The sequence below is a fragment of the Trachemys scripta genome, chromosome 7, assembly GCF_013100865.1.
Source record: "Trachemys scripta elegans isolate TJP31775 chromosome 7, CAS_Tse_1.0, whole genome shotgun sequence".
Classification (NCBI taxonomy): domain Eukaryota; kingdom Metazoa; phylum Chordata; order Testudines; family Emydidae; genus Trachemys; species Trachemys scripta.
Genome location: NC_048304.1, coordinates 38,343,221 through 38,355,188, shown reverse-complemented (window position 1 = coordinate 38,355,188; position 11,968 = coordinate 38,343,221). Strand labels below are relative to the sequence as shown.

The following is an 11,968-nucleotide window of genomic DNA, read 5'->3' as shown; positions in this document are numbered from 1 at the left end:
CAGGATATTATGGAGGGGCCATGGAAAGTTAGTCACCTAAGAACTATACAGTCTATCTGCTTTTTAACTAATCCTGCAGCTACATTACTCAGTAGTCTTTAAGGTTCCACTGGACTCTGTTGTTTTTGTGGATACAGACTAACATGGCTACCCCCTGATACCTTACTCAGTCTGTCAGTCAAATGCATTGACTGGCATACTTTACCTGTTGATTCTTGCATAAGGAGAGAACTCCCCAGGCATAGGTGAGGACATTGAAGTGCAGACTCTTTTTAATTTCAACTTCAGATACTCTAAATATGGCATTAGATCATTGAAGCTTCATATGGCTAAACACCTGGAAGAACTGGCAAATCTTAATTATGTCCTACTTATTGCAACAAAAAGAGGCCTTAAGCAGGGGGAGAACTACCCATCTTTGATGGACTGGACATATTACTTGAAGTGAGCATCCTCTCCGGAGCAGCTGCCCAATTTCATACATAATATGCTATATTACATAAAATGTAACCTCTGTAGTATGGGTGTAACTGCACAGCTAGGATCAGGGTACAGAAGTATTGTTTAGGTGGTTATTCATGAGACCAAATTTTTGTTGACATTTCTGAGATGGGTGGGTGCAGAGAGAAGTGAGGCTCTAACAGACACAGGGCATGTCTTCACTACCCGTCGGATCGGCGGGTAGCGATCGATCTATTGGGGATCGATTTATCGCGTCTAGTGTAGACACGATAAAATTGATCCCCAATTGCTCTGTCGTTGACTCCGGAACTCCACCGCAGCGAGAGGCGGAAGCGGAGTCGACGGGGGAGCGGCAGCGATTGACTCGCCGCTGTCCTCACAGCCAGGTAAGTCGACCTAAAATACGCAACTTCAGCTACGCAAATAGCATAGCTGAAGTTGCGTATTTTAGGTCGACCCCCACCCCGTAGTGTAGACCTAGCCATAGGCGCTGCATCTGGACAGGGACTTTTCCACTCAACCTATCTTTGCTACTTTGCCAGTTCTGGTCTGAGAAATCTTGATTTGAAGTACCCTTTATCTGTCCAGATAGAATAGAGTTTACTATAGTGTTTCTCAAATTGTGGTCTGCAGAGCTCTTGCCTGGTGTGAGGAGAGCTAGCTGGTCCCATTGTGCTGATTCATAGATTCTAGGACTGGAAGGGACCTCGAGAGATCATCGAGTCCAGTCCCCTGCCCGCATGGCAGGACCAAATACTGTCTAGACCATCCCTGATAGACATTTATCTAACCTACTCTTAAATATCTCCAGAGATGGAGATTTCACAACCTCCCTAGGCAATTTATTCCAGTGTTTAACCACCATGACAGTTAGGAACTTTTTCCTAATGTCCAACTTAGACCTCCCTTGCTGCAGTTTAAGCCCATTGCTTCTTGTTCTATCCTTAGAGGCTAAGGTGAACAAGTTTTCTCCCTCCTCCTTATGACACCCTTTTAGATACCTGAAAACTGCTATCATGTCCCCTCTCAGTCTTCTCTTTTCCAAACTAAACAAACCCAATTCTTTCAGCCTTCCTTCATAGGTCATGTTCTCAAGACCTTTAATCATTCTTGTTGCTCTTCTCTGGACCCTCTCCAATTTCTCCACATCTTTCTTGAAATGCGGCGCCCAGAACTGGACACAATACTCCAGCTGAGGCCTAACCAGAGCAGAGTAGAGCGGAAGAATGACTTCTCGTGTCTTGCTCACAACACACCTGTTAATACATCCCAGAATCATGTTAGCTTTTTTTGCAACAGCATCACACTGTTGACTCATATTTAGTTTGTGGTCCACTATAACCCCTAGATCCCTTTCTGCCGTACTCCTTCCTACACAGTCTCTTCCCATTCTGTATGTGTGAAACTGATTTTTTCTTCTTAAGTGGAGCAGTTTGCATTTGTCTTTGTTAAACTTCATCCTGTTTAACTCAAACCATTTCTCCAATTTGTCCAGATCATTTTGAATTATGACTCTGTCCTCCAAAGCAGTTGCAATCCCTCCCAGTTTGGTATCATCCGCAAACTTAATAAGCGTACTTTCTATGCCAATATGTAAGTCGTTAATGAAGATATTGAGAAGAACCGGTCCTAAAACAGACCCCTGCAGAACCCCACTCATTATGCCTTTCCAGCAGGATTGGGAACCATTAATAACTCTCTGAGTACGGTTATCCAGCCAGTTATGCACCCACCTTATAGTAGCCCCATCTAAATTGTACTTGCCTAGTTTATCGATAAGAATATCATGCGAGACCGTATCAAATGCCTTACTAAAGTCTAGATATACCACATCCACAGCTTCTCCTTTATCCACAAGACTCATTATCCTATCGAAGAAAGCTATCAGATTGGTTTGACATGATTTGTTCTTTACAAATCCATGCTGGCTGTTCCCTATCACCTTACCACCTTCCAAGTGTTTGCAGACAATTTCCTTAATTACTTGCTCCATTATCTTCCCTGGCACAGAAGTTAAACTAACTGGTCTGTAGTTTCCCGAGTTGTTTTTAGTTCCCTTTTTATAGATGGGCACTATATTTGCCCTTTTCCAGTTTTCTGGAATCTCTCCTGTTTCCCATGATTTTCCAAAGATAATAGCTAGAGGCTCAGATACCTCCTCTATTAGCTCCTTGAGTATCCTAGGATGCATTTCATCAGGCCCTGGTGACTTGCAGGCATCTAACTTTTCTAAGTGATTTTTAACTTGTTCTTTTTTTATTTTATCTGCTAAACCTACCCCCTTCCCATTAGCATTCACCTATGGTAGTGTCTAGTAGCATCTACCAGTGTCTTTCACTGAGAAGAAAGCTTGGATGCCTGTTAAAGCACCTGGAAATAAGGAGCTACCCACCTAACTGCCTCTACTAGGCACACTGCTCATACAGGATGATGAGGTGGGGGAAACAAGTTCTGGAGCTGCCAGAGACCAGGGAAATGAATGTTTTGCGGAGAAGAGAATGAAATAGCTGGAAATTAAATCCAGGTGAGATGCAACCAAGCGGCAGGGAAACGTGCAGGAGAATGGGAGGATGGCACGGTTTAGGCAGGAGAGAGAGCAATAAAACAAAGTTAAAGATGAAATGAAAATTTGAAGTAGACGAAGACACTAACATTGTAGAAGGGCAAATACACCTTATCACACTGAAGACAGTTACCAGTACATGTGCTCCTAAAACTAGCTTTTCACGCCATGATTGCTAGTTATTTTAGTGAATTACAGCTGTAAACTGCAAGGTGTCATTTCTAACCATTGCTGGGAACTTCAAAAGCAACAAAAATATCTGAAACACATAGAAAAATGTAAGAAAAATTAAATGTAAAACATTAACTGTACAAAAGAGAGGAGCTCAGAATGTGTGCTGCACTTGCCTATGATTCATTCATGGCTTTCTGCCAAAAAGCTAAATACATGCAAGACCAATGGCCTCAAGGGGAAAGGTAGGACACTTTTAAAAGCACAAAGATAAATGATTTACAGAGCAGAACCCATTGAAAGAAAAGCTTTCTGCCTACACCAACCAAAAGAGAAGTTTTTCAAGTCTCTCTTACAAGATTTACTACACAGACTGGAATATTTGTAACGTATCAACAGATGGAGTAAACTAGGCATGCTCAAACTGGGATTTTTAATCCTCTCCTTGGAGGATAAGAAATGGCCCATTCTGTTGTTATGAACAAAGAAAGTTCACCACAAAGCCAAGCAAAGATATGTACTGCATACTTCAGTTATTTAAGACAAATAAAACCAACTCAAGTTACAGGCAATCTTTACAATAAAGTAACACCTGTAATGTGAAAGAGATTGAGCCACTGGCAGGGGCATGCATTTTAAAGCTTTGGAGGGTTTGGCTCAATACAAAACATCTGTTGCACATAAAAATGTTTACTTAGCTGTTGAGCAGAGAGCAATACATCCCCCCACCCCAGAGAACATTACTTATTAAACATATGCCCTTGCTCAGCTAAGTAGGCTCACAATGAAGACAACTCTGCTCTATAGCAGAAACTGGGGTCAAACTTCACTCTCACAGATCAGATCAAGTTATTTCTAAAGTTTTGATCCATTTTTCATGGGTGGGCACCTCTCAAAACAGCAATCCCACATTAAAACATTATTAGATTTCTGGTTTGTTTAGAAACTCTCACCCCCTCCTCCACAGCTCAAACTCACCTTTAATGCATTTCCTCACTCACTTTAAACATAACCAATTGCTTATCCCAAGATCTTGTGTCAATGAGGACTCTGATGAAAAGAGTGAAATATGAGTATGTTACAATATAAAACATCCTAATGGGATTTTTTAGTGAAGGGTCTATTCATACTTCCCTATTTGCCTTATTTAAAAAAATAAAAACAAAGAAACAACTGAAAGTAACCGAAGGATGGAAATGTAGTTAGAATCAAATCTTTGAGGTCCAGTCATATTGAAACATAAAGCCCTAACGTGAATAAGGATTGAGTTAAGCATGTGCTTAAGAGATTTGCTAATAGTGCTCTTAGCCAGATATTAGCTCAGGCGTCTCATAATATTTTAACAGGCTCAGCAGCAGATAGGAAATCTCTGAGACAGCCACCGAAGCAATGGGAGACAAAGCATTTACGACTTTACAGATCAAAATCTGATATCGTTGACAAGACACTGGACTGGGGATCTGGGTTCAGTTCTCAGCTCTTCAACAGATTTTTTTTTTTTTTTTTTTTACCGTGGACATGTCATTTAATCCTTCTTCACCTCACTGTGAATTAGGGGATACTGATATTCCTTTTGCCCACCCTTTGTTTTGCTTGTTTAGAATGTACGCTCTTCACATTTGTAAAACTACTGTGTGTTTGTACAATGCCTAGCACAGTGGAACCCTGATCTTTGTTGAAGCCTCTAGGTGTAATAGAATTATAACCACCCTCAGGTAAGAAGAACTGGTACATCCTATGTGAAATATGAAGAGGATACAACAAATAGGTTAATTTGTTGGAGCAATTTTTTAGTTCTCTACTTGAATTATCTGGTAATATACACTCGGTTTGTAGATTCTTGTTACTGAGATTCTTTCAATCTTCACTCCCATGTTCAGTGAAAGACACCTTATGAACCTAAATTATTTTTTCCACACAAAACCACTGTGGATATTTTCCTGATATAAAATATTTTTATTTTTTCAAAGTTTGATTACAAAAACAGAATACACATACACAGAAAAATACAATTCTACAGAGAAATACATTCCTTTTAATGATTTTTATCATGGACTAAATCCTGCAGCCTGGCGCACTTCCTCCACTTTAATGGAATGCAGGATGGCTCATCAGCACACTGTCAAATTGGGACTTAACTTTCCAGTGGGGTGATTACACTCATCTAGCCCTCCAACATCATACTTCGAGATATTTGAACAGCATAGGAAATAGGCTTGCATTTGTCTTGCCATTATCTCCTATTCCTACCTTTGCCATTCTGAATGGTGTCCAACATTCTTAAAAGAATTTGCTGCTGAATAAGCCTCATTCTTAAATCAGGAATTGATTTCAGAAAATTTGTACTCATTTTACTCCAAAATACATAATTTGTGGGATTATTCAAGTATTTGTTCCATATCTATTTTTGGTTAAGATAAGTGGTATTTTGTACACAAGACTAGCAAGTTATCGAGCAGAACCTTTATTTTTAAACACTCCCCCCACCCCCCAAAAAAAAAATCCAACAAAAACCTGAGGAACTAACTAGTTATGTGCCCCAGCTCCATTGGTCTGTCTTTTGTTACATCTCAACCCCATCCTCCTTGTGTATGCCACTTAGTTAGATTCCCCTCTCTGAAGAGTTCACACTTTGTCCTCTTACTACTCCTAAAGCACAATGCTAGAGCTAGATATACAACTGTTTCCTAATCTGAATAATTTTTGTTGCAGAATATGCCACAGTTAAAAGCAGTGCCACTTATTTTCTATTTAAAGGTGATGCAAGGATGACACTACCTTTCACCTATTATGTGGGGATGATATTCTTTTTCTTTGTGCTTGGAGACTAACCTGTTTTCCCAGTTTCACTTTCTCTTGCATTTCTGAATAGTCTAGGCTTACTGATTCATAGTCTCTCTCCACAGGGTACAGATGCAGCTGCAAACCAACTTTCTGAGCCTTTCTAACATACCTAATAGTATGAAGCAGAGACTTACTATTATAATATTGGCAACTCATGGAAGGAATGGGTTTTCAGCCATTCTCCTTGCGGTCTCTACTTTCCCCTCCTCGAAACAATCAATATGGAAATTTTAGCCTAACATGTATTCCTGGAAGTTTGGAAACCTAAAGCCTACCACTATCAAAAAGTATACACACTACAGAAATGTTCATCCGGTTTCCTTGCCCCTATTCCAAGATTTGTAACCAACTACTGATGGGTGACTAAATGCTAGGAATATACATATAGGAAAGGGAGTTAATAGGAACAATGGCTTTGGGAGGATATTCATTGTTCTGTATTACCAGTCTTATTCCAATAAAGCTTTCAATGGAACAATCTATTTTTATTTACTGACTCTAGATTTAAAATTTAACCACTTTAAGCTCTTCAGGATTTTAAAATCATAGATTGTAACATCTGTTCAATGGTGATGAAAGCAGAATTGAATTAATGAGCCATCTTACAGTATCAAGTATCGGGGGGTAGCTGTGTTAGTCTGTATCTACAAAAACAACAAGGAATCTGGTGGCACCTTAAAGACTAACAGATTATTTGGGCATAAGCTTTCGTGGGTAAAAACCTCACTTCTTCAGATGTATAGGTTTTTACCCACGAAAGCTTATGCCCAAATAAATCTGTTAGTCTTTAAGGTGCCACCAGACTCCTTGTTGATCTTACAGTATGTTATTTCCTCAGCTTCCCACTCAAATTGCCAAGCTGCATGATACGCTTAAATTACTCCTTGGAAATAGGTAACAGCTGGTTTTACACCCTAAATTCCTTTTGTAATTTAAGATTTTCCTAAAACTTCTAATTAAATGAAATCAAATGATAGATTTCAGAAATTAAGGTTATGCAACAAAAGATATAGTCTGTGGGAAAGTTACTTTTAAATTCCTAACCTCTTTATATTAATGTTTTTCCCTTATTGCAACTGCCACTGGCTTTAAAACCAGATCAAATAGTGAGAAAAAGGATGCCCCTGTCAAGACCCTTCATATGGAGAACACCTGTTAAGAAAAGTCATTTTTGGATAAGCAAGTAAGTAAAGCCACTTGATCCAAAGAGAAAAATGAATTCTCAAACATTCCCATTATCTACAGCAGATACATCTAGAACACCATATCAAAGATTCTCTTTACATTAAAAGGTCAATGCCTCCACTGACCGCATCTTTAATAACTTATTGACAAGTAATAGGAATATGGTAGTTGAATCTCTTTTGTAAAGCTGATCTGATTAATTGGAGGAAAATAGGTTCTATCCTTATGGTCAATATTTTCACACACATTTTACAATTTACATTAATCAGGTAGTTTATACTGTAACTAACAACAATTTCCATGATTTTAACCAGACTGATTTTAAAGTACTTTGTGAGTTGGTAGTGCAGAACACTTAAAATATATTGTGTAACTTACACATTACTGGACCCAGAAGCTTAATGAAAATTGACCTTGTTTTGAAATATAACCTCCCAGCCACTACTTGATTGTGAGTTATGTTGCTGTCAACTAAAAGGATTGCCAAGAATGGCTGACCTTTAAGATACCTTACCGGCTCGTAACTCTTCAGTTACCTACGCTCCCAGACATGGCACACACAGTGAAATATATCCTCCAAAATGCCTCTCTCTCATTAAGTATTTTCTGGGTTGTGAGAGAGAAAAATGTATTCTTGATGGATCCCACTCTGCAGAAGGGTTATAGAGTAAATACTGCACTCTTAAAATACATGTGTGCTCAAATGGACTTAATGTAAAAAAGAAAGCATTGTATGGGGAAAGTTTTAATATCTAGTTAAAATTCAACTGGACCCCACAATTCTATAAACTCCTCAGAAGAGACTGGAGAAGAGAACAAGACAAAGCTTGAGAAGAAAGTTTTCTTTTCCAAAATTGTCCAGATTCTATCAAACATACAGGAGTTTTATTTGTTTGCTTTCAGATGTGCAAACAAGCATTTCTGGCAAATGTATTTCAGAGTCAAATCTCTAATACACACAGGAAAACCTTAAGTATACTTGCAAATGAATTCCCTCAGCCTTTAGCAAATTATTTGCACCCAATGAGGTCCGCACCCCATGTGAGAAAGTATTTGTGTATACATAGTATAATTATTGCTACCTATCCACAGTTTACATAGGTAGGTAAAGCAACAGGTACCAACTGCACAATATTTGCAGAGAAAAAGAGGTCTGTTTATTTACCTATACATAGTATGTACACAACTTGGACATCAGGAAGTCTTCCTTAGCCATCCTTTTGTCATTTTATACATTTTCTTCATACTGTAAGTCACTGATTTCTTGAACCCTAAGGAAAAAAACAAGACAGGTAGAACTTAGGAAGAGAAACAACTATTTAGTTCTTGAGAAAGCCTTAAGCAAATCTCCAAATAAAGTACTTCCCTGGAAAGGTGACCAAAGGCTATTTGTATTGCAACAACAGATACCTAACTTTTCCTTTTCTTGACAGATTCATGATATAGTAGCTAATAGAGGCTGATGGTATGTGAGACAGACAAAATTGACAAATTCCATGGATAGCAACAGCTAAGAATGATAATGCATGTTTCAAAGCAAGGTAGGCACTGTTCACCCGGAAGTGCTTCTGATGACAATAAGAATCAAAATGAATAAAGGACTGAAGTTATAATAGTATATATATATATATATATATATATGCAAACATATCTGATTAGGCCAGGGGACCAAGTTGCAGCCTGTTACTCCTAACACTTCTGAAGACACCTGCAGTGATAACTCAGGAGGCTTTTGCATTGCATATTCCTGCTGAACAGCTTGTCAAGCATTGCGGTCTCCCTTCTCTGTCACCCACTGCATGTGTTCTGCTGATTGGGAGAGCATGACGACATGGAGACATCCGCAAAAAAGTTGATGGAGACCATGAGTAATGCAGCAGAACATGCTGGCCCAGCAAAGGCAGAGCCGAACACTAGAAGGACTGTCTGGGGAAGTCAGAGCAGGGAGCCGAGGGGCCAGGGCCATCACTAGATGACATCTGAGAGGGGATCCTGAGTCCAACCAGCAAGGACTATCAGCTATTGGGGCAGAGGTCGAGAAGATGATTAGGACCTGAAATAAAAAATTACGCTTCTCCCATTATAAAAAAAAAAAAAACACCTTGAACTTTTCTCTTAAAACAGTCCTGCAATTGAAAGAGCCATGAACTGAAAGATGAAATTTGGCAAGGTAATAGCTCTCTGAGAAAAAGTGCCTCTGAGTACCGCAGTGAAAATTTGTTCTGATTTGAGCTTTTTGGAGTAGAATGCTGCATATCATTTCTTCATTAAGTGTGTAAGGAAGGACATTGCACCTGCACACATGGCTAGTTTTCATGAAGGTGTGCAAGGGCTGAGCCAGAGATCTAAAGTAGCCATTTCCTCAGTACTTGTGCACATTCTAGGTGTGAAGGGCTGAGGGGCTATTTCTGTGAACTTTGCAAGATGCACATTTAGTTGCTCAGTTCCTAAAGTTTGCAGAAGAGGAGTCCTCTCTTGTGGGCCTAATGTGAAAGGGACATGATGTTCTGCTGTGTTTAACCATACTGTACCAAATTATGAAATTTAAAACAAAGTATTGCTCATTTTTGGCAAGCCAGCAAAGCTTTGAGGTCCTGGAGAGTGACTTTTTTATGTTTGTCTGACCTCCTTCCCCCAGTTTTTTTTATTTAAAAAAATACTATAAATTCCCTACATTATGATCAGTGAAGTAAAGTTACAGGGTTAAGCACTCAGAAGTCTGAAAATCAAGATTTTAAGGCTGCACAACTATAGTTCTGCTCCCTTGTACGTATGCATCAAAATGTACTCTAAACTACATATTACCTTTTCTACAAACTTATGTATGGATATCATGCAGAACTGTGCACTACCCTGTATGCACAACTAACAAAGTACATTAAAGTCATTTAACCATATTTGCTAAACATACTTCAGTATAACAGAAGCGTGACAGCTTGCTGACACAGATAGGCAACTTAGATTCAGAGTTAAGTGTATCATCCACTGAATAGCATCTTTGGAAAGGTGAAAAGAAGATGTTGTACATCTCACTCAATTATTAAAATATATTTTAAGCAGTAATCAATTTCATATAAAAGTATTTTAAATAATATTTTAAGTCAAAGAAATACTGGACAATTAATATAATGAAAGAAGTGCAAGTGTAGATACAAATAGTTACAAGATATTACTTGAGTACTGAACACTGTAGAAAAAGTATGATAAATTGCAGAAATAATGGAATTATGTCATTAAAAACTATAATAATGGACATGCAGGAAAAGGCTGAGTTAAGGATGTGCATGCAATCTTAATTTTTGTATTTATTTACTTGAGTACCTAACTGTTCAACCCAAACATTAACAGAGAACTTTGTTTGGAATATGTATCATACGTACCATACACAATACTTTTCAAATTAAAATGTACATAGTTGCATGCATATGGACTCTAGCGTACTGCAGTCAAGAAAAATAAATGAAAAATAATCTGTTATTTGCATTATGGTACCATCTAGGAGCTTTGGTGATGGATTAGGACCCCATTGCGCTAGGCACAGTAAAACAGGAAAAAAAGGTAGTTCCCGTCCCAAATAATATTAAAATTGCCTAAAAAAATATGACCCTGTTGACTACTGCCCAAGCTACTAGTGTACCATACACCAAGAAAACACAAACCTCTAATACTGAAGTTACTGTATGTAAAAATTATGTTCTGCCATTCCAATGAAATCAATGTACGCTCACTATAACAACAGTATGGCAGGTGGAGTATCAGCAGAAAAGCAGTTATATCCCTGCAGGGCTCCTTTGCTGTATTGGCACTGCAGTCGGAAAAGCCAGCCGGGTCTATCTGCTTGCCAACAAGTACAGCCTCTTGCAGCTGTTGAACATTAAGATATTTTCTTAATATCCTCCCTCCAGTGAGCACTCTACTGAACCCCACCCACTTGAGCCTTGAGACTGGAATCTTATGTAATAAGATGCTTTATATATTCCTATCCCAACCCATCATGTTACAAACAAAATGCACGTTCTTGCATATAGCCAACTTCTTATAACAGCCCTCTGGGTGATGAGTCACATCTGTAGTAAAAGTTAATGGTCACAATTCTACCCCCCGTTTCAGAATCTGTTTGAAGACATACTCGTGAGCACTTGGACAACAAGCGTCTTTCAGCTTTTACTATGAATCCAGGATTACTTGGTGCGTAGGTCTCCCTTCTTCCCCCTTAAATTTTTCCATCAGACGATGCAGAACAAAGACTTAAAATAATGCACATGGACATACACAACTGCAAACGTTTTTGGGGATTGAGCCATAAGAGGTTGTAAGAGGATCCCATATCAATTTTTTTGTAAGAGTAAGGGGTTAGCCCAAATATCCTGGAATGCTGAAATTAAGCCACTTTCCCAAACTTCCCCTGTAGCTACAGTAGAGGGGGTATTCTTCACTTCCTGTCATGTACTCATGTTCAGGATTAACGTATGCACTATCACAGCGGCTCTCAACCTTTCCGGACTACTGTACCCCTTGCAGGAGTCTGATTTGTCTTGCATATGCCCAAGTTTCATCTCACTTAAAAACTACTTGCTTACAAAATCAGACATACAAGTACAAAAAAGTGTAACAGCACACTATTACTCAAAAAATGCTTACTTTCTATTTTTACTATATAATTATAAAATAAATCAATTGGAATATTGTACTTACATTTCAGTGTATAGTGCATAGAGCAGTATAAGCAAGTCATTGTCTGTA

General features: G+C 38.7%; 1 protein-coding gene across 7 annotated transcripts in view; it reads right to left on the bottom strand.

Moving 5' to 3' along the window:
• Nucleotides 1–11,968, bottom strand: part of TAMM41 (TAM41 mitochondrial translocator assembly and maintenance homolog) — a 49,208-nt gene that overhangs the window by 2,719 nt on the left and 34,521 nt on the right. For 4 of the 7 annotated variants that reach the window (XM_034775732.1, XM_034775728.1, XM_034775733.1 and 1 more), the window contains one exon: nucleotides 8,094–8,496. In XM_034775732.1, the coding sequence (XP_034631623.1) occupies nucleotides 8,420–8,496 (77 nt within the window). In that variant the 3' untranslated portion in view covers nucleotides 8,094–8,419. Of the gene's footprint in view, nucleotides 1–4,225; nucleotides 4,247–6,802; nucleotides 7,875–8,093; nucleotides 8,497–11,968 lie in introns of those variants that run through there. The other 3 variants (XM_034775731.1, XM_034775729.1, XM_034775730.1) reach the window with 3 other exon arrangements.